The following is a 23,233-nucleotide window of genomic DNA, read 5'->3' as shown; positions in this document are numbered from 1 at the left end:
CAGTGAAGAACCCCAAACGGAAAACAACCCAAGGTCATCAAGAGCGGGAAGGATAGGTACGTGCGGGTTGTTCGCTCCGTGGAATGTCGGGGAGCAGTGCGGTGGGACAGACTTGCCCCACTCCGTGCTATGTTATGCCGGCGGCCGCCAGGCGACACGGTGATGCGTCAGCTCCCATGTACTTCAACGGGCATGTAGTCGGGTGTAGAAGTCGGGGGGCGGGTGATCGGGGTGTGGGAGGAGACTCATGCCTGGTCGGGGCACAGGGGAGCTCTGGGGGCAGGTGGTGTCCTCTTGCTTAGTCTGGGTGGTGCTGGCTAATGGGTGTGTCACTTGGTGAAAATTCATCAGACTACACAGCATTGGGGCACGTTCTGGATGTGTGTTATATTGCGATGAAAGTTTTCTTAGAATTACAGCTCACACGTGCGTGCTTTTAGCTATTACAGACGCGCTCTGCACTACTACGTGAAACACCCACACCTTTTTTTTTAAAAAATGAGGGAGGCTCTGTCACTGTCTTCATTTAGTGGGTGAGAAAGCTGGCTTCAGAGATGTGAAGCAGCTTGCCCGAGGTCACATAGCACGTGCCAGCTTACATCTTCTGTGCTAGACGAATTTGTTGATGGTCCAGAGGGCCACAGCATGACTAGCAGAGACCTGGGCCCCAGGGCCAGGCTCCTCCCTTCATCGTGGAAGAGAAGAAGTCAGAATTACAGCTAGCCCAGCTTTTTGGGTGTCGGGGATATTTTATAGACAGGGTTCCCCAGCTCAGTGCTCTGGGGGATCGATTTCTAAATGTCATCTTGGTACAGAAGACATCAGGTGGGATAAGAGTGCCCAACCACAGTATCCCCTGTCTGTGTCTGCCCTCCTCCTTGGTCGCCCAGCATCTTGGGCGGGGCCCCAGCTCCCTGCCTGGAGGGTGAAAGCCCCTTGCCTGGGTCGGGGTCTCCAGTGGTGTGTGTCGTGCAGCATCTTGGGCACCAGCGCCAAGTTAGGACGAGGTGGCTCCTTGTTTACTACGGCAGTGCCCTGACGCCTTGCTGGCCACACAAATCTCTTCTTTTCTTACACATTTTTCTTAACATTTCAAACATACAAGAAGATATAGACAAATATTCCCCGTCCGTTTTAATAGCTAAATACCTTGAGATCTACACACCAAGATGAAGCCTTTTTTGTGTCTTGAATGTATAAAATGGGCGAATGCAAACAGCTCTTGGGTGCCTGGGCTGGAGGAGAGAGCACTGCCACGCCAGGTGGAGCGGGCCTGGAGGCCCAGGGGAGCTTAATCTCCCCGCTTCCAAAATAAGTGTTTTCCGAAGAGCCTCACCTTCGCTAATCTGGGGAGTAAACTTCCCCACCAAGAAGAGAGCGAGGGTGTGGGGTGGCATGAGAGGCCCCCAAACCTTGACAGAGCCAGTGGGTTCGAGAGGGCTGGGGGGTAAGGACGAAATTTAGCCAAATGTAGTGGGAGTGGATCTAACAGATCAATGCCCTCAGCAGTTGGATTGCTCTGATTTCCAGGGTTATTGAGTTCAAATACACAAGCAACTGGAAAGAACAGCTTTGTTGTTGATTTTTGTTCAATGATGAAAGCCTAATGACAGGATATCCTCTGCTTTGAAGGCTCTCCCCCTCCCCGCTTTATCTCAGATTTCTCCATCAAGGTTAATCTAATCCTACTAAATTAAAAACCAGCCAGTGTATACCCAGAGTGGGTGTAAACACATGCAGGAGTGTCTCCACCTTGGTGACCTCTGAGTTCTCACAATTAGTGACTACAGGGGCGGCTCCTTTTGTCCTAAGAGTACAAGTTGGCGAGAGAACATCAGCCAGGGGACCTTGCCACAGGGCGTCCCTCTGCCCTTGGCCTCTGGTCTGTTCTGTTTCACCTGGTCTTTCGTGAGCATGTTCCCTGGCTTCTTTGCGTGTATAAATGAGCTAAGGGATGGGGTAATCCAGGCTGCTGCCCCCGCACCGCCCTTAACAGAGTGGAAATGAGCACATGCTTGGGTGAGAGCCTGGGCTGGGGTCGTACTTCCTTCATCCGGCCACCCTGTATTGTACAGTCTCAGCACCAGGGCTGTCCTTTATGGACACACTGGGGCTCGTTTTCTTGAGATCTGCCTCCCGTGGCTTGAGGGCTGAGTGTTTGCCTCTTTCACCAACAGACAAAGAGCCACCCCTGTCAGTCTGTCACGTTAGCAGGAGGCATCCTGGCTCATCCCTTCCTCGACAGTGGCAGAGGACAAAGAGTATGTTGTGCCTCCCAGACCCAGTGTCACGGTCTGGCCCCTGTCACAGCGGCCCTGAGCCCCAGGACACGCATACCGAGGCATCGGGGGGAGCAGGGAGGAGCCCCAGGAGAAGGCAGCTCGCCTCAGCATAAGGTGTGTTCTGACTCCGGTGCTCCCGTCCCACCTCTCCAGCCCATTTCTGCTCCCCAGTCAGCCCGCCTCTTTTGTGGCTCGGATCCGTCACCCCTTAATGAAGTGGCTCTCTGGCTGTCGAGGACTGAGAGCTGCTACTGGAGAATATGTCTCTAATAGAATGGAAAACACTGTGAAATGCTCCAAGGTGCCAAGCTGGGCCCTGCCCAGTGTGGGTCTAAAAGGCTAATAAAAATCTACCAATTAATTGTGACAGGTCAATGGAAAATTATTCAGTTGTGAACAGGGGCAAGCAATAGCTCAGAAGGAGGAGGGGAGATGTTGCCATGGGAACATCAATACAGGTTCTCATCTCTGCGGTTGAAGCCAGCCTGGGAGTGAGCAGCAACAGACTGCTGTATCTGACTCGGGATGGGATGCAGGACACACCAAAGCAGCGTTTGAAAGAGATGCTCTGCCTCACGCCCGGGCTGCAGCCACTCCAGGCCCAGCGCCGGCTTCCCTCGGGGCAGAGAAGTTGTTTTCAGAATACTCCCTGCTTTGAGAAAACCAGGGAGAGAGCAATCTAGTGGGAGAGGAAAATGCACTTTGTGTGTGTCTCCCTATACCTTTGGCCATGGGTATTTTACCAACTGCCAATTAAGGGGATGCTGGGAGGGGTGTGTGGGTACATGCAACACGATTTCCATCTCCCCAAAGTTAAGGCACTTGCAGCTCAGGAAAGCGAAGTTCCTGGGGCACAGAGGACCTGTAGCCAAGAGTCAGGCGGGCTTTCCATTACAGTTTTGCAGTTGTTACAACTTTTATTTCAAAAGATACAACACATTCATAGTCTGAACATTGGAAATGCAACCTTGCTACAGCAAAAATGTATTCCTTCCTCGTTCATTTCCCACGGGACTCTTGGCTTGGCAAATGCTGCACCACCTAGGAGAGTCGTCAGAAGGGGATGGGCAGGTGTTTCCGAATGGCATCTCAACACCAGCGGGAAGAGGTTTTCTTGCCAGAGGGATGTTGTGTTAATGGAATGGAGAACAAAATTTCTTTTTTCCATCGTTAACTTTCAGAACCATACTCTGTGCCCAGTGGAATGTGCTCGCTCACAGGTGCACTTTGGATGTCAACCACAGACGTCCCGATGGAGGCGGTCAAAACTTTATCCCACTGTAATCGCTCAGTCCACCAACCTTCAACTCGGAGCCAGCACGGCCAGCTCTGCCTATTCATATTCGCAGCCCAACGGCATCCTCAGGCATCCTCGGCACCATGCCACCGGGGCCAGGGGACTGCTCAGAGCCAGCCCCCCAGGGGAGGGGGCTGAAACACAAAGTCCGCCAGGGAGCTCCACCAGCAGCAGTGTTCTCTTCTTAACTGGGACTTGCTTTTGGTCACCTCCTTTATGACACCGTCCAGAATTTTGTTTCAGCAAAGTTGGAAATCAAAACTAAGCACCCACCTAACCAAACCCACTGCTGTTATAATTCCTGTTACAATTCATTATACTAACACCCACACCTTCTCAGCGTCTTTGAGGCTCGAGGAGAAGATGGGAATGGAAACGGCGGGGGGGGGTGGTCACGGAGGAGCCCTTTCTGCGGTGCTCTGGCCCCTTCACCCCCGGCCGAAGCGGAAGCTGAAGCCGCCTTCCTTCCTGCTGTAGCTGTTGAGCTCCTCTGCCAGGGTCCCTAACAGGCCACCAGCTTCCTCGCCGTCACCCAGAAGGAAGCCGGTGGCCTCACTGCCATCGTCCTGCTGCCTCCCGAGCCTCAACTTGAAGCCGGCACACACTCTGCCCAACGTCTGCAGCTCCTTGGCCATGCCGAGCAGGGCGTGTGGGTGTGGCGCTCTCGGCCACCCAGGGGAAGTGGCGTCCCCCCGCCAGGTCGGCCCAGCTCATTTCGCCTCCGATGCCACCCACAGCGTCCACGGGCTCTGCTGTGTCCAGCACAGGAAAGCAGGCACCCAGCGGCAGGAAGAGGAGGTAGGGCAGCGAGTAAGGGCTCATCATCTGGTCCAGGGGAGAGAGAGGAGGGTTACATGCTGCACTCCTGGGCCACAGCACACTTCCCAGGGCCCAGGCAGCCATCAAAGGCGTAAGCTGGTGGCTCGGCTGAGCCCAGCTCGCAGGCAGCGAGAGGAAGTGTCACCCTGTCGGGGGACCAGGCCTTTGTTGTCTTAGCAGGCTCAGGAGCCGAGCGCACCAATTAGGCTGGTTCTCCGTCTCCTGCAATCTTTGACGGCCTTGGCAACTGAGCGCTCTAACACCACTGCTGCTGGGATGGCTTACAGACAGCCCCGGGAGAGCCGAGCAAATTTGGGCTCGTTCTTCCTGTATTATAATTACTGACTCTTGGGCCATATCATCTCAGAGCCGTGGGCTAGAAAGTTAATAGCATCAATCCCTCTTAGTTTTCAACTTGATAATGAATGGGTCTGGTTAAGCTGTTTAGCCGGGACGCTCTGCTAATGTCTCTCTGACGTGGAGACGAGTTGCTCCTGAAAGCAGGCCTAACTCAGACGTCCCCCTGGAGAGGAGTGGCCGCCAGTACCTGCTGAGCGCCACCTGTGTGCCAGGCTGTGAGCGAGACCTCTACGGGCACGGTTGCACTTTATCTTCACGATGAACCTTATTTTAGGCACGGTTATTCCCATTTTTTTCAGGCAAGAGCTCTGTCAGAAAGGCTAAGAGATTGTGCCCAGGCCACACAGCTAGAAAGTGGAGGCTCTGGGCTTCCTGATCCTAATGGCCAGGGGGCTTGTTGGTGTGCCAGGCCTGTGGGCAGTGCTTTCCGTCCGTACCTGATACTGTCCCTCCTACAGGAGGGCGTCCCTTATCCCCTTTTACAGAGGAGGGAGCAGTCTCAAAACAGGTGACTTGCCCAAACTTGTCACAGTTTTGTAAGTGACAGAGCTGGGATGCTAGCCCAGGTCTAATTGGGCCTGATGCAGGAATTGCCACTCTACCCCAAGGATGGCGGTCCATGGGGGATTTGAAACAGAAATAGAGCTTCCCAAAATGCCCCTGCCTTGGCAGTAATTGCTCGTTCCCTCGCAAAGGAAGCCTTTTTGGTAACGACCACGGTGAGTCTGTGCCGGCTGGTCCTCTGAGGAGTAGAGCCGAGGCTAGAATAAAGAGAGTGGGTTCTGGAGAAGACAGCGCAGACCCCCAGAGCTCTTTCCGGCAGTGGCTCCCTTGAAGACGTTTCAAAGTGTACTCAGCCAGAAAGCTTAAAAAAAGTAAATTATAAAAGGGTGAGGGCTCCTCTTCCCAAATCCAGTCCTCCTAAGCTCCCCTCATCCCCTGAGGCTGGAGCAACCTCTCACCTGCTTCAGGGAAGCCTCTCCAGCGGGGCCTGGATGGAGTGGGGGCTTTTCACAAGGTGTTTCCTCCCCATAGAAAGCAATGCAGACAGCTTTTGGACCGGGTGGATTTCCACCTGGTGGATGAATCCACCTGGGAATGATGGCCTCTGGGTCTCAAGAAGGGGGGCATCTTGATGCACAGAAGGAAGTGACACTTCTCCCCTTTGGGAGGGACCATGGACCTCTTCAAGAACCTAGTGGAAGCTTGGGACACTCAACACCGAAAATTGGGCCCCAGCACAGATGGAAGACCAGGGGCCAAGCCCTGGCGGGCAACTGTGGCCAATCTCTGCGCTGCTCTGGGCTGCAAGGTGAGGTGCTGGTCTCCACCTCTCTGGGCCTTCCCAGCCCCGTGGGTTGCCGTGGTTCCTACTGCCCATGCCGAGCTCCTGAGCTGGAGGAGGGCCTGCGTGGGGTTCCTGCTGGGGGTGGAGCGGCTGTACTCACCATGCTGTAGGCCTGCTCCCAGGAGGGCAGCTGGACCCTGGGCCGGGCTGGGCAGAGCTGCTCTGGGTTCCCGTCCAGGAGGTGTGGCTCCAGGTTCTCCCTGCCTTATACAGGCCCCCTGGGTGCACGTGTGTGGTGCGCTCTGATTGTTGCACATTCCTGACCCTGGGATTCCATTGGGGACCTGGTGGTGAAGGAGGGCGCAGGGTGGACCACACTGATAAAAGACCCAACACAAACAGGATGTGGTCTGATGAGAGGGCCAGACGGGGCTGCCCTTTGCCCAGAGGCCCGCCTTGTACGGAGGAGCGCGGGGGGCAGCGTCGTTAACTATGAGTCACAGGCGTGGCCCTTGAGTAGCCTTGGAAGAGGCGTCCGAGCCCACCCTGCAGAACCCTAACAGTCCTGCCTTCGTGGGGTCCGCCTTGGGCTCACTGCTCACGCACCCGCCGCCCAGCCAGCACCACCGCCCCGTGGGCTCAGGAGGTCAGATGGCTGTGAAGCCAGCCCTGGCCTTTCACTCCGGTTCGGTGTGAAGTTGTGTTCGGTGCCATAGCCCACCTGCTCTGGAGCCTTATGAGGGGCATCTGGCGCCAAGAGGCTGAGCTGGGCAGTGGGAGAGGGCGCGGAGGGGGTTTGGCGAGCCCCTCTCTCAAGCCCACGGCCCCCGAACCACGGTAGGTTTGCTCGTTAGGAGGGAAGCTCAGTTTTCCCATCACCACAGCCCCAGGGCCTGGCTCGGTGCCTGCGGCCCACTTGGGAAAGGACAGACGGACCAGCGAGTGTTTTCAAAACTCGTCTGCCTCTCTGACGTGAGTCATGGAGGTGAGGCTGTTAACCCCGGGCGGGGTTTGTCAAGGGCTGGGTGAGGGTCCTGGTCACGGAGGACACCAGCGTGTCATCTCCCCAGGTGAGCTTACGGGCCAGGATGGGGCGCATCACGAGTTGTCACCTGCACCGCACCCCCACGGTGGGCTTTGGGGCTGGAGGGTTAGCACCAAGTCCCTGTGGGATTCACGCTGGTCCAGGCGTGGCCACGGCCGGGCATCTTGCTCACGCCTCAGGGCGCCCACTCCCCGACTATTCACAGCAAAGTCTGCTGCATCCCTCCCCCTGCACCTGTGTGATCGCAGAGCGTCCCTGGGGTCTGCTGCGGGCACAGGGGGCTGTGCGGCTAAGCCAGGGCGCGGGTCCCGGTTGGGCAGAGCGCTCTGCAGAGTGTTCTCCAGCCACCAGCCAAGGGGCAGGGCCGGCGCCCAGGACGGGGAAGCACTGCCCATGGGTGCCCTGCTGACTGGTCCAGCCGCCCACAGACCCAGGAGCGCCCCTCCGCTGCCTGTCCCCTCCTCCTGTCCCACCGCTGCTGGGAGGCCAGCAGCAGATGCCGAGAGGGCCCAGTGCTGCCCCAGCCTCTGCTTCTCGCCGGGCCTAGATCTTCCCTCCGCTGAGAGCAAGCAGGTGCTTGGTGAGGCTGCGGCCACCCTGCAGTTGTCTGGGGGTAGCCGCGTGGGCCAGGCTGGGGACTGAGCACAGAGGATTCCGTCTCCAGGGCCCCCATCCAGCTGGCCTGTCACCTTTGCCTGTGGAGTTGAGGGGGTGGAAGGACCGAGGGGCGGAAAATCACCCCCCACGGGAATAGACGGCCTCGAAGACCCTTCCCCGCCCCCAGCGCCCTAAGGGAGGGGCCAGAGTCTTTACCCCTCGTGGTGAGAGGGTGGGGAGACTGAGGCTCCCAAGTCAGAGCCCTGTCCTGCGCTCCCCTCTCCGGCCCCGTCTGAGGCAGGGATGAGGTCAAGAACAGGCAGAGAGCGTGGGCTGCCTTTGGACCCCTCGGGATGGGGTGGGGTGCACTCTGGGTCCCTTGGCAAGGGTGAGGGCTTTGAGAGCAGGTGAGGGCAGAGGGTGCACCCATGGGCCAACCGGAGCAGGTGCAGAGCCAGGGCTGCCTCTGAGGGGCTGGCGTGCGCGTGCATGCACGTGTGTGCACGTGTGTGCATGTGCGCACGTGAGATGGGAGGTGCGGTGTCATTTATCTCCCTGGTTAGTGCTGGTTGGTGCTGGTTAACGATGGAGTGCAGCCTGCAGTGGGTCACCAACTCGCTGTGAGGCCTTGGGCCAGTCGCTTGCCCTCTCTGTGCCTCAGTTCCCTCGGGTGTAAAATGAGAGGTTTTGGTTCCCAAGCTGCGCTCTGTGGAATTCCTCAGGGACAGCTGTGGAGCGTGGGGAGGGCAGAGGTGAGGTCGAGCCCCGAGGGCCACACCCTCTCCAGGAGGAAAGCTCCACTTGGCCGTTGACACATTGGGCCCCAAGAAAATTCTGCTGTGAAAACCACCACTGGCCTGGCTCCCTTCAGGACGGGGGCCTGGGGCTCTGGGAAGTGGCCATAGAAGGTCCCGAGTGTTGGGCATGGGTTGCGTGGGGGGCAAGACTGGGAGCGGGTATGACTCCTCGGCCCCAGCCCTCAAGTAGGGGCACCTGGAGCCAAGTCTGATGCCAGATTTGGTGCCAAGCTTCCCAACTCCAGGGGCTGCCAGGTGATCTCCAGAACTCCTGGCCCAAAAGATGGTTTGCAAGCACACTTCACTAGATCTGGGAAAGATTCTGTGAACCGGGCCAGAGCAGCTTGGCTTGGTGGCGGCAGGAGAGGGACCCACCTGGGGGGTGGGTGTGGCCCGTGGGGAGGTGGGTGGCCATCACCTCAGTGACTCCCCATGGCCTGGCTCAGGGGTCTCACCCCCAGGCGTCCCTGGGGGCCTGATACGAGCCATCAGCGGGCCGGAGGTCACGCCTGTTGGTGAGAACACTTTCTGGAGGGGAGTAGTTAGTGCTGAGGATGGTCTGGGAGACCTCGGGCCGCACAGCAGAGACCTCTGTCTGCAGAGGCGGGTGGTGCAGACGCTCCAGCCACGGGTCCCCTCACAGGTCGGCCTGAGGCGGGACGTGGGGCACATTCACTTCCCCTGGCCCTGCACCACGTCTCCAACACAGGCACTCGATAAATACTGGATTTCATCACATAAACTCAGGAGATTGCTTTGTCCTTAAGCTTCAAATTGGTTTTATGAATAAACAGCCATTAGGGACTGTTCTTCTTAATAAAGAGTCTCAACCCCTCAGGACTCCAGCCCCGGCCACAAGAGAGACCCACAGGGACCGACTGTGACCCTGGGGACCGTGATGGGAAGCACAGGTAGAGCGGCCTCCCCTCCAGCCACGCCGACCCCCGCGGCTGCCGGCCAGCTGTGGAGCCGGCTCTGCCCGAGGGTCTCGGGCAGCTCCTGGGGGCACAAAGCTGTCCGGTGAACACTGTTTCCCATGCAGAAATAACGGCGCTGGGGAGTCTGGGGAAATGGTGCAGCAGGCGTCTTGGAACGCTGGGGTGTCTGACCCACCTTGTGGGGCGCTGAGCAGGGTGGGGGGCAGAGGCCCGAGTCGGTCACCACGAGACTTTATTGGAAACAGGACCACACACACGACAAGTGCACACAGGCCGCACTGGCGGCCGTGCCTGCTTTGTCCATCGCAAGCTGCGCTGGCCTCTAGCTCCCTCCGAGCCCCGCCCCTCTTCCCACCGCAGGTCTTGTGTGGAGTCAGGCAGCCTGAGGGCACAGCCGGTCAGAGCCCGGTTCCCCACTCCCTGTGCCCCCCGTCCCGCCGAGGTCCAACTTCAGCCCTCTGGGTTTGCCGGGTCCTGCCAGCTGCGTGGCCACTCAGGGTTTGGGGACAGCCCTCTCCTTGCTAGCGGATGAGGAGACAGGCCCTGGGGAGGCCCCAGCCACTCGGACCAAAGCCTCGTGTCCTTGTCGGTACATCCTCTAATGTGTCCTCTGGTCGGCACGTGGCTCCTTAAACTCCACAGGTCCGAGCCCTGCCCCCGTCCCACCACCTCCTCCCTCCCCTTCTGCTGTAGCAGAGGCAGCTGGCAGTTCCTGCTGATGAACCTCACAAATCCTCCGAATCCTGGGTGACGGGGCTCCCACCTTCCAGGCCAGAGGCCTGCGTGGATGAGGGTGGGTGGCCGTGGGGGACCCAGGAAGAGGTGGGCCCTGGGATATGGATATCGCTTCTGCCCCAAGACAAACATTATACAACCTATTTACATGCGGCTGCAGGGGCAACATGCAGTTTGAGACCTGCCCACAGCTCTGGCCTCATCTCCTGCTGACCGTGCTGAGGCCGTCAGGGTGGAAACCCAGCGTCCGTCCCTCCCCTGGACTCGGGGAGCTGGGGTGGCCAGCTGGGTGGCGTCCCAGAGATGCATCCAAAGTTTGCGGGGCAAGGAAGGAGGCCGTTGGTTGATCCCACAGGACCGACCTGTGCTGCGGAAAGGAACTTTCGGAAGCTTGGGGGGATAAATGCGCTGCCTGAGGGTCCCAGTGTGGAGAGCATCCCTTCCCTGCTTGGCTCTCTCCTCATGGGAGAAGGAGGGGGGGCGGTCAGCCAGGTCACGTGGTACAACTGGGCCACAGGCACCCCACCATCAAGCCATCAACTCAGGCATCGTGGGTCAGGCTTCGGGTGCAGTGACCATGGGTCCTGGGTGACCTTTGCACCCATCTGTCATCCCTCGGTCTCGGCAGAGCTGTCGCTCCCCCCGGCCTTCCCAGGGCCCCCTTCCTTCTGTGGTCACGCCCATCTCCAGTGATGGCCATTTGCGCTGAAATCACACTGTGAGCTCCTCCGGGCCAGGGCCCAGGCCTGCCTCGCTCACCTCGGCCTCCTGGCCCAGGGACGGTTCGTGCTCAGCACCAGCCTGTGAAGGGATGCCCTTCAGGAAAGGGGGTGCGCTGGCCTCAGCTGTCCTTACCATGACGGGCTTTGTGCCCATTCAGCCAGCATTTGGTCCGGCCGTGTCCCCAGTGGTGCCAGGCCTGGGCTGGGACCGGGGCTGGTGCTCTCCGGCGGGAAGGAACCAGTGTCTGCAGGTCGGCCAGACGCTCCTGAAAGCCACCCTCGCCCAGCCCCCCGCCAGGCCCAAGCGGTGGCACGTCTGTTCCTCGGCCACGCCCTGGCACGAGCGCCCCAGAGCTTCCTGATGCACACACACATCTGTGAATCCACGCATCTGTGAATCCATTAACATCACGCTCACCAGGAGTGCGTTTGATGACAGATCAGAAAGCGCTTGGCACTTTCTAAACAGTGGCTGGCGCTGTGAGGCTGGCAGCAGAGGGTCGCCCCAGCCTGGAGCGGGATGGGGAAAAGGGGCTCCCTGGGATGAGGGCGCAGGGCCCATCCAGCCTCTGCCTCGTGGCTGGGGGCCCAGCGGCCCAGGTGGGCTGTCTCTTGGTTTCTAGAGGATGGGAAAGGAGCCAGCAGGGGGGCTCTGGGGTCTTCTTACACACACCTCTGCCACACTGCCCCCTACCCGCCCGCGCCTGTGTGCTCCCGTCACCGCCCTGGTGACGCTGAGCTGTCATCACCTGTTCCTTGGCCGTCTCTGATGCCAGCTGAGGGCCAGGAGCGCAGGGATGGGGTCTTGTCCAGCAAACCTTGCCAAACGCCGACAGCCAGGTGGGGCTAGAGGGGACCGGCCAGGTCACGTGGCGAGTCAGTGGCGCTCGGGGCCTTTCCTGCTGCCCCTGGCCGACTCTGAATTATCATTATTGAAGCACAAAGCTTGGTGGGAGGGGAAGGGAGAGCTGAACCCCGCACTCCCCCACTTGACTGCCTTCAGGTGTCCTGTATCGGAAGCACCCCTGGCCCCCTGCCTGAGGAGGGGTCGCTGGGCTGCCCACCCTCTGGGCGGCTCTCCAGGCTGACCTCCTGGCCCCCTCAGGCGGGAACGTGGAAAAGCAGCCCTGCTCTTCCTGGCCGCTGGCCTTGGGAACCTGTGCTTCTTGTTGGGGGAGCAGTAACAGTACATTGGACGTTGAGAGGATTCAGTGAGAAATGTCTCTGAGTGCCTGGCGGGCACCTCAGGCCCCCCAACTTGCCCGGTGAGGCCTTCCCTGCCCCCGCCTCCAGGTGGCAACACCCCCAGTCACCAGCAGGGGGCGACCTCCCCACTGAGACAGCAGTGTCCTGGCTGACCCGGTAACAGCCACCAAACCCATCTGGGTCCAGCCTTCACCCTCCAGGCCTGCTCCTAGGAGGTCCTAGGGTCCCAGGGTCCTTGCCTGGAAATCGGAGGTGGGGTGGTACAAGCCCAGCCACAGCCCAGGAAATCAAAAGGTCTTCACTGGCCCGGCCCGGCCCAGCCCAGCCCGGCCCAGCCCAGCCCAGCGGTGCAGGCCCCGCCCCTGCCTTCCACAGGCAGGGGAATGGGGTGGGGCGGGTCTCCAGCTGCCCCGGGAAGACAGGAGGCGGGAGGGCACAACAGCCAAGGGGACTGGGGACGTCCCAGGCCTGCAGAGACAGCGGGGTGGTTCGGGGTGGGGGGCGGGGGAAGGGCTCCAGGGAACTGATCTCAGTCACCTTGGGGAGTGAGTTCCCGAAGGCAGCTGCACCCCAGCCTGGCCGAGGGGCATGGCGGGATGTGGCCACCCAGCCCATGGGCACAGGCAGCCCTTAGCACCAGCCACTCCCCAGTCCTTGGGAGAGCGGCCGGACTTCCAGGCACCAGAGAAACGAGGAGGCGTCCGGAGGGCCAGGGAGGCTGGCCTCAGACCTGACCCAGAAAGATCTGACCCTTCCCTCTGTCTGCTAAAAGGGCTCCAGGGGTGCCATCTGCCCCTCCTCTGTGTGCCCATCACTCCAGGTGTCTGGGCTGGCAAAGTGGAAGGGCTGCCAGGAGCACGTGGCAGATTCCTGGCCCAGGGAAGGCAAACAGCCCAGGAGCCAAAGTCTGGGCAGGCAGAATTTGGGGTGGTCAAATTTGCCCGGCCCGCAGCAGCCGGGGCAAATGGGGGATGGGGACAATGTGAAGGTGATGTGTGGCCTCACTTGTTCAGGGAGTGCTTAGTGTCGGGGTTGGCCTGGCCCACTCCATCGCGAGAGCGGGTCAGTCATGTGCGGGCAGGCGGGGGCGTCTGAGCAGGAGCGGAGTTTGGGGTGGGGGTGGGCGTGGGGACGGCGGGCAGGGGTAGCAGGGGATGGCGAGGGGACGGGCGGGGGCGGGGACGGGCGGTGGGCGGGGACGGACAGCGCGCCCGTCTAGCGGTCCTCACGGACTGGCCGGACCTTCATCTCGGAGAACTTGAGTGAGTACTGCCAGCCGGTCCAGGAGGACCACTCGACGCCGTCGGCGTAGGAGGCGTGTGCGCCGCGCAGGTACTGCCCGTTAAGGTTGGATGTGTGGCAGTTGCGGTACCACCAGGCGCCGCGGTAGAAGGCTGCGCAGTTGTTCTCCGAGTGGTCACTGTCTCGGTCCTTGGTGGTGAACCTCATGCCGCTGTGCTTCAGGAGGGAGTCCCCTGCGCAGGCGCACACACAGGTGTGCGCTCACGGGGGCACAGGGGCGTGCGTGCATCACAGCTTCCGGTACGCGATGCAGTCCCCTGGACGTGCGTGCAGGATGTGCGTGTGCACACATGCAGACATGCGCCCCCCCCCCATATGCACACTGGTGCACACACGTGCGTGCACACCTGCCCCGCCGCCACGCTCCGTGTCCACGCAGCTCACAGGCACACACGGTGCCGCCTTGCTGGTCCCTAAGGCTGTCCCTGCATCTAGGCAGCCTCTCCCTCCTCCTAGCTTTGTCACACACTCCCTTTCCTTGTTTTCTTGCCTTGGCCTGAGAGGAGAGACACAGCCCAGAGGGGGTCTAGAGGCTCAGCAGAGCCCAGACTCCAGATGTCCTGATTCCTGGCTCTGGGCTCACTTTGTTCATCTGCAAAATGGGTGATTTTGCAGGTGAGGCCCTGCAAGCTTCACGTGGCTGGTGTGAGGACCCGTGGGGACTGGGAGGTGGCGGTGAGAAGCCTTGATCCTGGCCCCTGGCCTGGAAAGACCTCCTTTGTCCTCCCAGCTGGGGAGACTGCTGGGCTACCCTTGCCCTTCCCCATCCCCGCTGTACCCTGGAGCCCTACCTGCAGTGCCCGCGTAGTCGGCCACTGTGAGCGGGTACCCGTCCTCCTCGGGGTCCACGGAGAACAAGCCCACGCCAAAGCTCCCATAGTGGGCGTAGGCTGTGCCATTGTCAAAGTCCTCCAGGTCCACGTGTAACTCGTAGGCTGCCTGTGTGGTCAGGGCGTGGATCCTCTTGAGCCCTGGAATGCGGGAGAGAACGGTGGGAGAAGTTGGGGGGGCCTAGGAAGTGACCTCCCCAGAGAGAACCAAGGAGAGACAAGAGTTAAGCTCACGTGGCTGGTGACAGAAAGGGACAACCACCACCAAGTGTATGCTGTCAGTCCTGGGCTGCTTCCTTCTTCCTGCAGGCCTGTGTTTGGCAGGAAACAGGACTGACAGTTTTTCATGTTTCATGTTTTCTGTGCTCGCTTTAAGTCAGGCTGTGCTTTCCAAATGTTTTAAGCTGAAGGCTGGTAGAAAGACTGCAGGAATCAGGAAGAGTCTGGAAACTCTTCTGGATTGGGGGTGATGGCACCTTTATCTTCTCTGACACTCTGGGCTCCAGCCAGACGGGATCTGGTACTCACATGCACTTCCCTGGCCTCTGAGCCTTTGCACATGCTGTTCCCTCTGCCTGGGACACTTGGCCCTACTCCTCCTCACCTGGCTACCTTCTGTTCATTTTCAGGTCTCACTTCCTCAGGAAGGCTGCCTGACCTCCTGTGGAGGTTGAGGACCTCTGCCAACCCAGGTGCCCCCATCGGTGTTTATCATTCTGGTCCTGGCTGCCTATTTCCTTGTCGGGCTTCCCCCCATGTGTGAAAGCTCCATGAGAGAGCAAGATGACTGTCCCGCTCACTGTAGAACCCCAGCATGTGAGGGTGGGTCCAGCGCACAATAGGTGCTCAATAAATGCTGGCTTCATGGATGAGAGGCAGAAGACCATGCCCGCTGCCGTCTCTGGGGCCTGGCTCTGGATGCCCCCTCAGCACCCCTGTCCCCTTCCTCCCCCACCCCACGCCCCGTCCTCCCCTCCTCGGTTCTCCTGCGCCCACCTTGGGGTCTCACACCAGGCCCTCTCCCACACTCACACTCAAGGTGCTTCCCTGCCGGTTTGATTACCTCTTGATTAAGAGGGCATTTAATTAAATGCCTTGCAAGTTATCAGCACTGAGTGACATTTCATCAGCCGCTCCACCCCCCCCCACCCCCGCTTTCCTTTCCTGCCTGAGTCAGCGTGTGCACGCCCCTAGGGCGTGAGGGCTGTGCGGCCCCCTCCCCACCCAGCCCAGAGGAAAGCGTCTGGTCCAGGGTCCAGGTCCAGGGCAAAGGGGAAGGAGCTATGAAAAGAGCAACAGCTGTACAGGCAGCAGACCCGCCGGAACCTCAGAGCATCCACCCGCACTCCTCACCGAGGACCCGGCCTCGGGAGCATAAGGGCCTCGTCTCCCTGCCTCTCTCGCTCCTCCCTGGGCTGGAGGCTCGCGGCAAGCTCCTGTCCCCCTCTGGGCCCCAGGCTGCACACCTGTGGAGGGAGGGCCAGAGGGCTTTCCGAGCTGTAAAGGGCAGACTATAGGCAACACTGACAACAGCTGCCCCCCTACCTGGGCAGCACTTACAAGTCTAGGCACTGCTATGAGCGCCGCACGTGGGTTAGTGAAGCCAGTGGGATTAGAACGAGTCCAGTTTAATTAAAGTGTCCCTGTACAGCTCTTAGAACAGTGCCTGGCCCATTGCACACATTATCCAGGTGTTTGCTGCTTCTGTCAGGATCCAACGAGGCAGGTGCGATTATTATCCCTGTTTTATAGGTGAGGAGAATGAGGCACTGAGAGGTTAAGGAACTGGCCCAGGTCACACAGCTGGTAAGTGGCAGAGCTGGGATCTGAACCCAGGCAGACTTGCCCAGACTCTGTGCTCGCATTCAGTACTTTTTTTTTTAAGGTATTTCCCCCCCAACTTTAGAACTCTATTTATTTATGTTTTCAAAATGGACACTGCTTTACATCATCATCATGAAAATAACGCATGGCCTTTAAACAAAGGAACAAAGTCCAGTAGTACGTGAAGAATGACGTGAACATGTATCTTCCCAACTCATCATCTTTTGCAAACAGTTATTTAGAATTAACCACTGTTAACAAGTTGATTGACATACTCCAAGATATTTAAAATATCTCATTCAGTTCTTGCCCAGGAGAAATAATCTGATCCAGGAATAGGGCAAGAGGGCGAGCAGCCCAGCGGGGATGCTGGAAGATTCCTTTCCCCACCACTGAGTGGTCGCTGGTGCCCATCATCAGCACCCCACTCCTCCGGGCGAATCAGGGCTCCATGCGCGGTCCCAGTGCCCACGAGGGTGCCCTGAGGGAGGGCCGGGTTCCTCTGGGATTTGGTCCCCCTCGCCTCTACCCTTCTTCCCCTGAAGGCCACCTCCCTCCCTGCCTCTACCTCCCTCGGTCTTTACTCTCTGGGTTTCTCCAGCCCTTGTTGATCTGCCAGGACGCTCAGAACCCCGGGGGTGAGCCGAGATCCAACCCCATCCTCTGTCAGAGTTCAGGTCACAGACAGTGGGGAGGAAGACCCTGGTGGAAGAATACTGAGATGCCCATCATCACCCCAGTGAGCTCCCAGATGGACTGAAGATCTGAACCCACCACCTAACACTGAAAACGCATTTTAAAAATACTCCTAGTTTTAAAATTTTTATTGATATAAAACTAGGAGGGGAAAGCAGGGCCTAAAACTCAGAAGATATGAGGGAAAAGACTAGCAGAATTGACTACATAAAAATTGAAAACGTCTAGGAAATAAGAAATAATGTTACCAAAAAAAAAAAAAAAAAGCTGAAAGACAAATGACCAGGAGTAACTATGTATCATGTGTATCTGACAAAGAATCAATAACCTTAATATATAAAGAGCGCCCATAACTCAATAGGAAAAGACAAAACACGCGATGAGAAGGTGACAGGAGAGTGTGGAAAAGCAGAGGCAGGGAACAGCGCAGGGCAGTCGAGGGCTGGGCTCAAGTTGACATTCTCGTCAGGGCTCCCTGTCTGTCAGGAGCTAATCAAGGCCCCTCTTAAATGCTTCTCCCACACTCGGTGGCTGCCGACAGATTTCAATTAAGATGCCAGGAGTGGCAGAGGCACCAGTGCTGCTCCAAGGGGGTGGGTGGTGCTGCAGGAACAGGGCCCCACCTGGCCAACCTCTCCCTATCTTTATACACCCACCTGGGTGTGGGGGACGGGACTCCCCATCTGGAAGCTTCTGTCCCCTGACCCCTATCCTGCCCTGCTTTCATTCACTCAGTTCAGAGTATGGTTCAGAGCTTGGATGGACTCCAGCGCGTGAATCCTGCTCAGGCTTCCCCGACCCCAACTCGTGCGCGTGCACACACACACACACACACACATACACACCAGCCTATGACTTGGTCACTTGCCACCTCTCTGAGCCTCAGTATCTTCATCCCTAAAAGGAGAGGACGCAGCAGTTCCATCCCCCTTGGGTGGGCATGCGGTGTCAGGGCTGATGTATATAAAATGGGCTGAGCGCACAGCAGGAGTGCGGTACGTAGGGGCTGAGGTCACGAGGTCCATCTTGGGGTGTCTGGCCTTTCCTGTGGCCGGTGCTCGCCTGGCACTGGGGACACAGTGGAGGTCAGGGCAGAGAGGGTCCTGACCCTCTCATGGACTCCAGGTGGGAGGGAGATAAGACATTAAGCAAATGACAGTGCAAAGCAGGTGCCTCTGTGCGCAGGGGAGTGGGCACGCATCTGGATCCCGCCCCTGGGACCCACCTTCTCCTGGGTTACCTGGGACCCTCCTGACCCCCACCTGGAGCCCAGACCTTGGCACCCGGCGCCCCCTGGTCGGTGCTCCCGGCCAGCCACATGCCTCCACCTTGCTCTCCCCTCCTCCCCTCCTGCCTGGCTGGGGAAGATTCCTGAAATCCGTGCCCAAGAAAGCTGAAGGGGGACAGGTATGCCGTGAGGTGTTCAAGGTCATTCAAACAATGCTCGGGGTGGGGGGCACGTGGCTCCAATGACGTGTTTATTTTATGTTAAAAATATAAATGGGAGATGACTGCTAAAGGGGCACAGGGTTTCTTTTGGGGGTGGAGAAAATGTTCTGGAATTAGATAGTGGTAACGGTTGCACAATTCTGTGAATATACTAAAAACCAGTGGGACTTCTCTGGCAGTCGAGTGGTTAAGACTCCGCGCTTCCAATGCAGGGGGTGCGGGTTTCATCCCTAGCTGCGGAACTAAGATCCCACATGCCGCGCAGCGTGGCCAAAAGAGAAAAAAAATAATGATAATAAAAACCACTGAATTGTGCCCTTTAAAATAGTGAATTATATCTCAAACAAACCAAAAAAAACCCCAACCTGACCTCAGGCCACAGCTTCCTCCCAAATATACACATGACCTCCGACCTGCGATGTTTATGGATGTTATTCTTTAGAGTGAAATTATGTGAGATATCTACATTTTAAAATACTGAGTGAATTTAAAGATAAATAGTAAGTAAATAATAGTGATAATAATAATATTAACATAAGCTCATTGAGCCCTTACTTTGTGCCAGGCAGGGAATACGTGCCAGCCCCGGGACCGTGGGTGCTGTGGCCGGGAGCACCGACTGGCCGCTCTTCTGGGAGACGCGCCCTCGGTGTCCAGAGCACAGCATCGGGCAGTGCTGACCCCCCAAGCACAGGGCAGCGCTGGGGTCGTCCTGGCCCCCCAGCACCTGGAACAGTGCCCTTGCACTGGCCACAGCTGCCTGACCCAGGACAGTGACCAGGTCCCAGGGCGTCCCCGGCAGGAAAAGCACACATCTCTGCGGGACACCCGCCCCTGGCGAGTGCACCGCCTTTGGTTTCGTGCTTGTGGAGCTCCTTCACACTGGACGCACTGATCCCCTCTGCACGTAGCACCAGGGAGACCCGGACGGCATCCACGTGAGGAGGGGGCTCGGATGTGACAGGGTATGGTGCACAGGGAGAGGGCAGGCCACCCCACGGGCCAGGCATCAGGAGTCTCACCTAGCCAGTGCTCGCCCGTGAGCTTGCCGAAGCCATCCCGGTACGCCTCCCAGCCTCTGAAGAAGTTCACGGAGCCGTCCTCCCGGCGCTGAAACACCTGCGAAGCGAGGAGGAGGATGGAGAGCTAGCTCCAACCTTCCCAGGACCCCACGTGCGTCCCCCTGCCCCACACTCTCCCTTCGCCTGCCTGCTTGGAGACAGCAGGGGCTGGGCCTCCATTTCCCTCAGCAGCTCCCACCGGGCCCCGGAGCAGAGCAGGGACTCGGGAGTCTCGTGGTGGCCCAAGCGGGGACTGACCGAGTGCCCCCAGGCCCTGAAACGTCCCCTCCAGAAGGAACTGGGGTGGGCTGGGGTGCAGTGGAGGAAGCCTGGCTTCCAGGCCCACCTCTGCCGCCTCACTGTGGGACCCTGGACGGGTCCCATCCCTGCTGGGGCTTCAGTTTCCTCACTGGTCAAATAATAAGGGGGTGAGCAAGGGTCCCTATATCTTTTCCCAGGTCAAAACAAAACTGAACAAAACCCCATTCTCAAGTTTTTAAAACCCGATCACACACACACACACACACACACACACACACACACACACACACACACTCAGGCCTGGCCGCCAGAGCTCTGTCTCTCGATACGCCCCTGCTGCAGTCACGCACTGCACATCCCCCCGTATAAAGAGCCTGGGCGGGGGATGAATGGGGGCTTGGGAAAGCAGAGCCCCGGCCACCTCTCAGGGGAGGACCAGGAGTCCACAACCAGCGGGGGTGTGACTCGGGTACTGACAAGCAGCCCAGCTGCCTCTGTTCTTCATTTTAATAACATTCTTGATTTGGGAGTCGGGAATCCCATCGGTTAAATTGCTTTGAAATAAGTACCACGCTGGTCCAGGCCAGAGCTGCCTTGAGTCTATACAAGATCCGCTGACAATCCTGTTCCCAGCTCGTCCCCCCGCCCCCCAACTCTTTCTGTCTAACAAGCCTTTTTCTTGCTCATTTGCAGAGGGAGGCAGCATCCGCCCCCAGCACCCCCATCCGCACCCATGTCGGAGGTGTTAGAGATCTGGCTGCGGCACCAGCGAGCCGCCCGTTTCATCCCTAAGCGGCCTGATTTCAGCCGCCCGGAGCTGCGTCTGCCCGCAGCTCCGCATCTGTCCGCGGGGACCCATCTGTCACAGCGCTTGGGCAGCTCTGACCTCAGGTGGCAGGAGGGAGGCGACACCTTTTTTTCTTGTTCCGCTACCTGCAACCTGGCCCAGCCCTGACACGTGAAAGCCCTCAGAAGGGACGGCTCGGAAGGAAATTGGATCAGGCTCAGAGATCTGAGAGCCCGCGGAGAGTGGTATTGATGGCTGCAGATCGGGACCCTGAGCACGCGCCCCTTGAAAGGCCTGATCCTGGCAGAAGCTCAGATGCTCCCCCGAGAAGGCATCAGACAGCGGAGCCTGTTTCTGCTGGAGGAGGCGGGGGAGAGGGGGGCTGGAGGGGCCGGGGAGGGGGGATGGGGGGGCAGTGGTTACAAACCTGGGCTCTAGAGCTTGGGCTCTGCCCCTTACAGCACCGGCCAGTTACCCCACCTCTCTGAGCCTCAGTTTCCACATCTGTAAGATGGGGACCCCGGCGGCACCTCCCCCATCGGTGACCCACCGAGAGTAAGCTCGGGGCCCGGCACACCGTAGATGCTCAATCCACACCAGCCAAGGAGACCCACAGCCTCAGGATGCAGGCCGGCCAGGGCCACCCCTCCTCCCCCTCCCTCGGCCCCTGCCCCAGGCCACACCCAGCCCCTCCTTCCAGACTTGGGCCCTTCTCCTCCCGAGCCTCCTGTCCCAGGGCACGTCCCCAAGCCTCATTCCCGAGCCTCCTGTCCCAGGGCACGTCCCCAAGCCTCGTTCATTCGCTCAAATGTTCCACTGAGCATCTCCATGTCAGGAGCAGGGTGGGGAGACCGAGTCAGGGCCCTCGGGGCAGAGGAACACGGGGAGAGGCCTGGCTCAGGGGACCCCCACCCAGGCAGGAAGTAGGACTGGTCTGACAGTGGCGTGTGGCCAGCGGGGCTGGCATCTGGGAAGGAATCCAGGGTGGCCCTGAGGAAGGGCCGGGTCCTGGGCCCCGCATTTCCCAAGGTGTGGTCTGGGAAAACCATTCCTCCCTCCGCAGCCCCGCGCCCCGGGCCACGCTCTCCTCGCCCACTGATCAGCCCACCTCCCGGGACCTCAGCGAGGGATAAATTACCGAGTGGCTGGTAGTAGTACTGCCATCGTTATTGTTGTTCCTGTTCCCGCTATTATGAAGTAGAAGTGGGGTTACCACGCTTCCAGGCACGGGCAGGACCCCAACCCCAGAAATGGGGACGGACGGGCAGAGCGGCCAAGACCGGCTGGGGTTGAGAGCTGACCACAACAGATGCTCGGGGTAAGTCTTCCCTGCCCGGCAACACGCATGTCCTTACCCCAACCCTGGGAGGCTGGTTCTGTGTCCCCTGACCCCCCCTCCTTGTTACAGGCAACAGAAGCTCGGAAACTGGCCAGAAGTCAGGTGGCCGTGAGTGGACAGTCTGACCCACACCTCACCCCTCAGCCTGAGGCCAGGCTGGACACCCGGAGGCCAATGTCCTACCCCCCACGTCCATGCTCTCATCTGTCACTGGCCAGGGCTTCCCAAGCCTGCCCCCTTGCCTCCTTGCCAGGCCTCTCAAGCCAAGAGCTGACCTCTAAGCCACCGTCCTCGGCCCCTCTTTCCCTCTGCCCTCCGGGGCTGGGCGCCAGTAATAGGCAGGGCCCCTGCTGGGGCTCAGTCCGGGTGCATGATCAGAGGGGATGAGTGCACGTTCAAGGCCACCTGGGCCTCCCTGCCTTTCTCCTCCACCTGGGAAAGCATCTGCAATCGGCTGGGAGTGGCAGACATCCCGACGAGATGGCTCGAATCCGCACCAGCTCAGAGGCCACAGCACCGTTTGCTAACGCGGGCGCTTTACCCTGAGTGGTAAGGAAGCATGAACCACCCCTTGAAGACACATCCACGCCGCGGCTCTGCAGAAGTGGCTTTTAGACTTTCGGACCGTGATCCAGGGAAATGCAGTTTACATCATGACACACACACTCACAGCTGTTTGGATCTGAAACAAAAGCTTCCCGAAAGGATGTTTGCCTTTAAGATGAAGAGGCACTAATATTTTCTATCCCGTTCTATTCTTTTCCACTCTATTTGATTTAAAAAATAATGTTGATCACAACCCGTTAAATTGACTTCTCCACCTGCCCACGGAGCACAACCGCAGTTTGATGTTGTCGGCCTTTGCCGTGCGCTGCCCTGATTCCTTGGTTCAAACGCTGAGTGAATGAGCATGCTGGGCACTGGCTGGGATCTCAGACACGAAACCCTGGCCTTGCCCTCGAGCCGACCACAGTGCGTCGTGGGCAGCAGAAGCGTGTTCCAAGTGGGCACAGGACACGGGTCATCCACGGGTCCTGCAAGGCTCCCAGGAGTACGTTTCCTCTGATTCAGAGGCTCAGAGTGAACTGCAGCTGTGGCTTCAGATTTCTGGAAACCAGCTGGACTTCAGGGGACGCCGGATGGCAGGATGTCACCAACGAGAAAGCCTTCAGTTACAGAGCAAGGATCAGCCAGACAAGAAGATAAGAAGAGGGAACGAGTGAAGGATTGACCCCCCTCCTCCACCCCGCCCACAGAACAGGGGTCCCCACTTAGGCAAAAAGTGGGGGAAAGGCAGGGAAACTAACAATGTTAGGGCTAAAAACATTCATCAGTCTGGCTCCTGGGGCCTTCTCCCTAGGGTTCCGGCTGCAAAGTGATTGATGTAGAAATGCTTCCGCGGCCTCTTGGGCAGGTGCCACGAGTGGGAAGACAGACGGGGTGCGTTTTCTTGGTGCGGATTCTCAGAAGCCAGCAGCCTGCTGCCCGGCGTCTTCCAAGTGCCGCTTAGCGAGGCTCTGCCAGGGGCGCGCTGGGCCCACACGGTCCTGCAGATGGTGCCGGGCGGTTTCAAAGGAAGGAGCAGCCGCACTTGGGGC

The 23,233-nt window shown here is 58.8% G+C and overlaps 2 protein-coding genes across 2 annotated transcripts in view; both read right to left on the bottom strand.

The window, feature by feature from the left end:
• Positions 1–263: 263 nt before the first annotated feature.
• QRFP (pyroglutamylated RFamide peptide) lies at positions 264–7,306 on the bottom strand. Its single transcript, XM_082470055.1, is given in 3 exon segments — positions 264–4,251; positions 4,253–4,404; positions 6,207–7,306. Coding segments are annotated over 3 exon segments (399 nt in total). The 5' UTR covers positions 6,210–7,306; the 3' UTR covers positions 264–4,007.
• A 5,971-nt stretch (positions 7,307–13,277) lies between these two features.
• Positions 13,278–23,233, bottom strand: part of FIBCD1 (fibrinogen C domain containing 1) — a 29,082-nt gene continuing 19,126 nt past the window's right edge. Inside the window, exons 6-8 of the mRNA XM_082469487.1 lie at positions 19,210–19,306; positions 14,180–14,359; positions 13,278–13,561 (exon numbers count right to left, since the gene is read on the bottom strand). Of these exons, the coding sequence (XP_082325613.1) occupies positions 13,302–13,561; positions 14,180–14,359; positions 19,210–19,306 (537 nt within the window). The 3' untranslated portion in view covers positions 13,278–13,301. The remainder of the gene's footprint in view (positions 13,562–14,179; positions 14,360–19,209; positions 19,307–23,233) is intronic.

This window comes from Balaenoptera physalus (genome assembly GCF_965194825.1).
Source record: "Balaenoptera physalus genome assembly, chromosome: 7".
NCBI lineage: Eukaryota > Metazoa > Chordata > Mammalia > Artiodactyla > Balaenopteridae > Balaenoptera > Balaenoptera physalus.
This window is presented reverse-complemented; position numbering and strand designations above follow the sequence as displayed.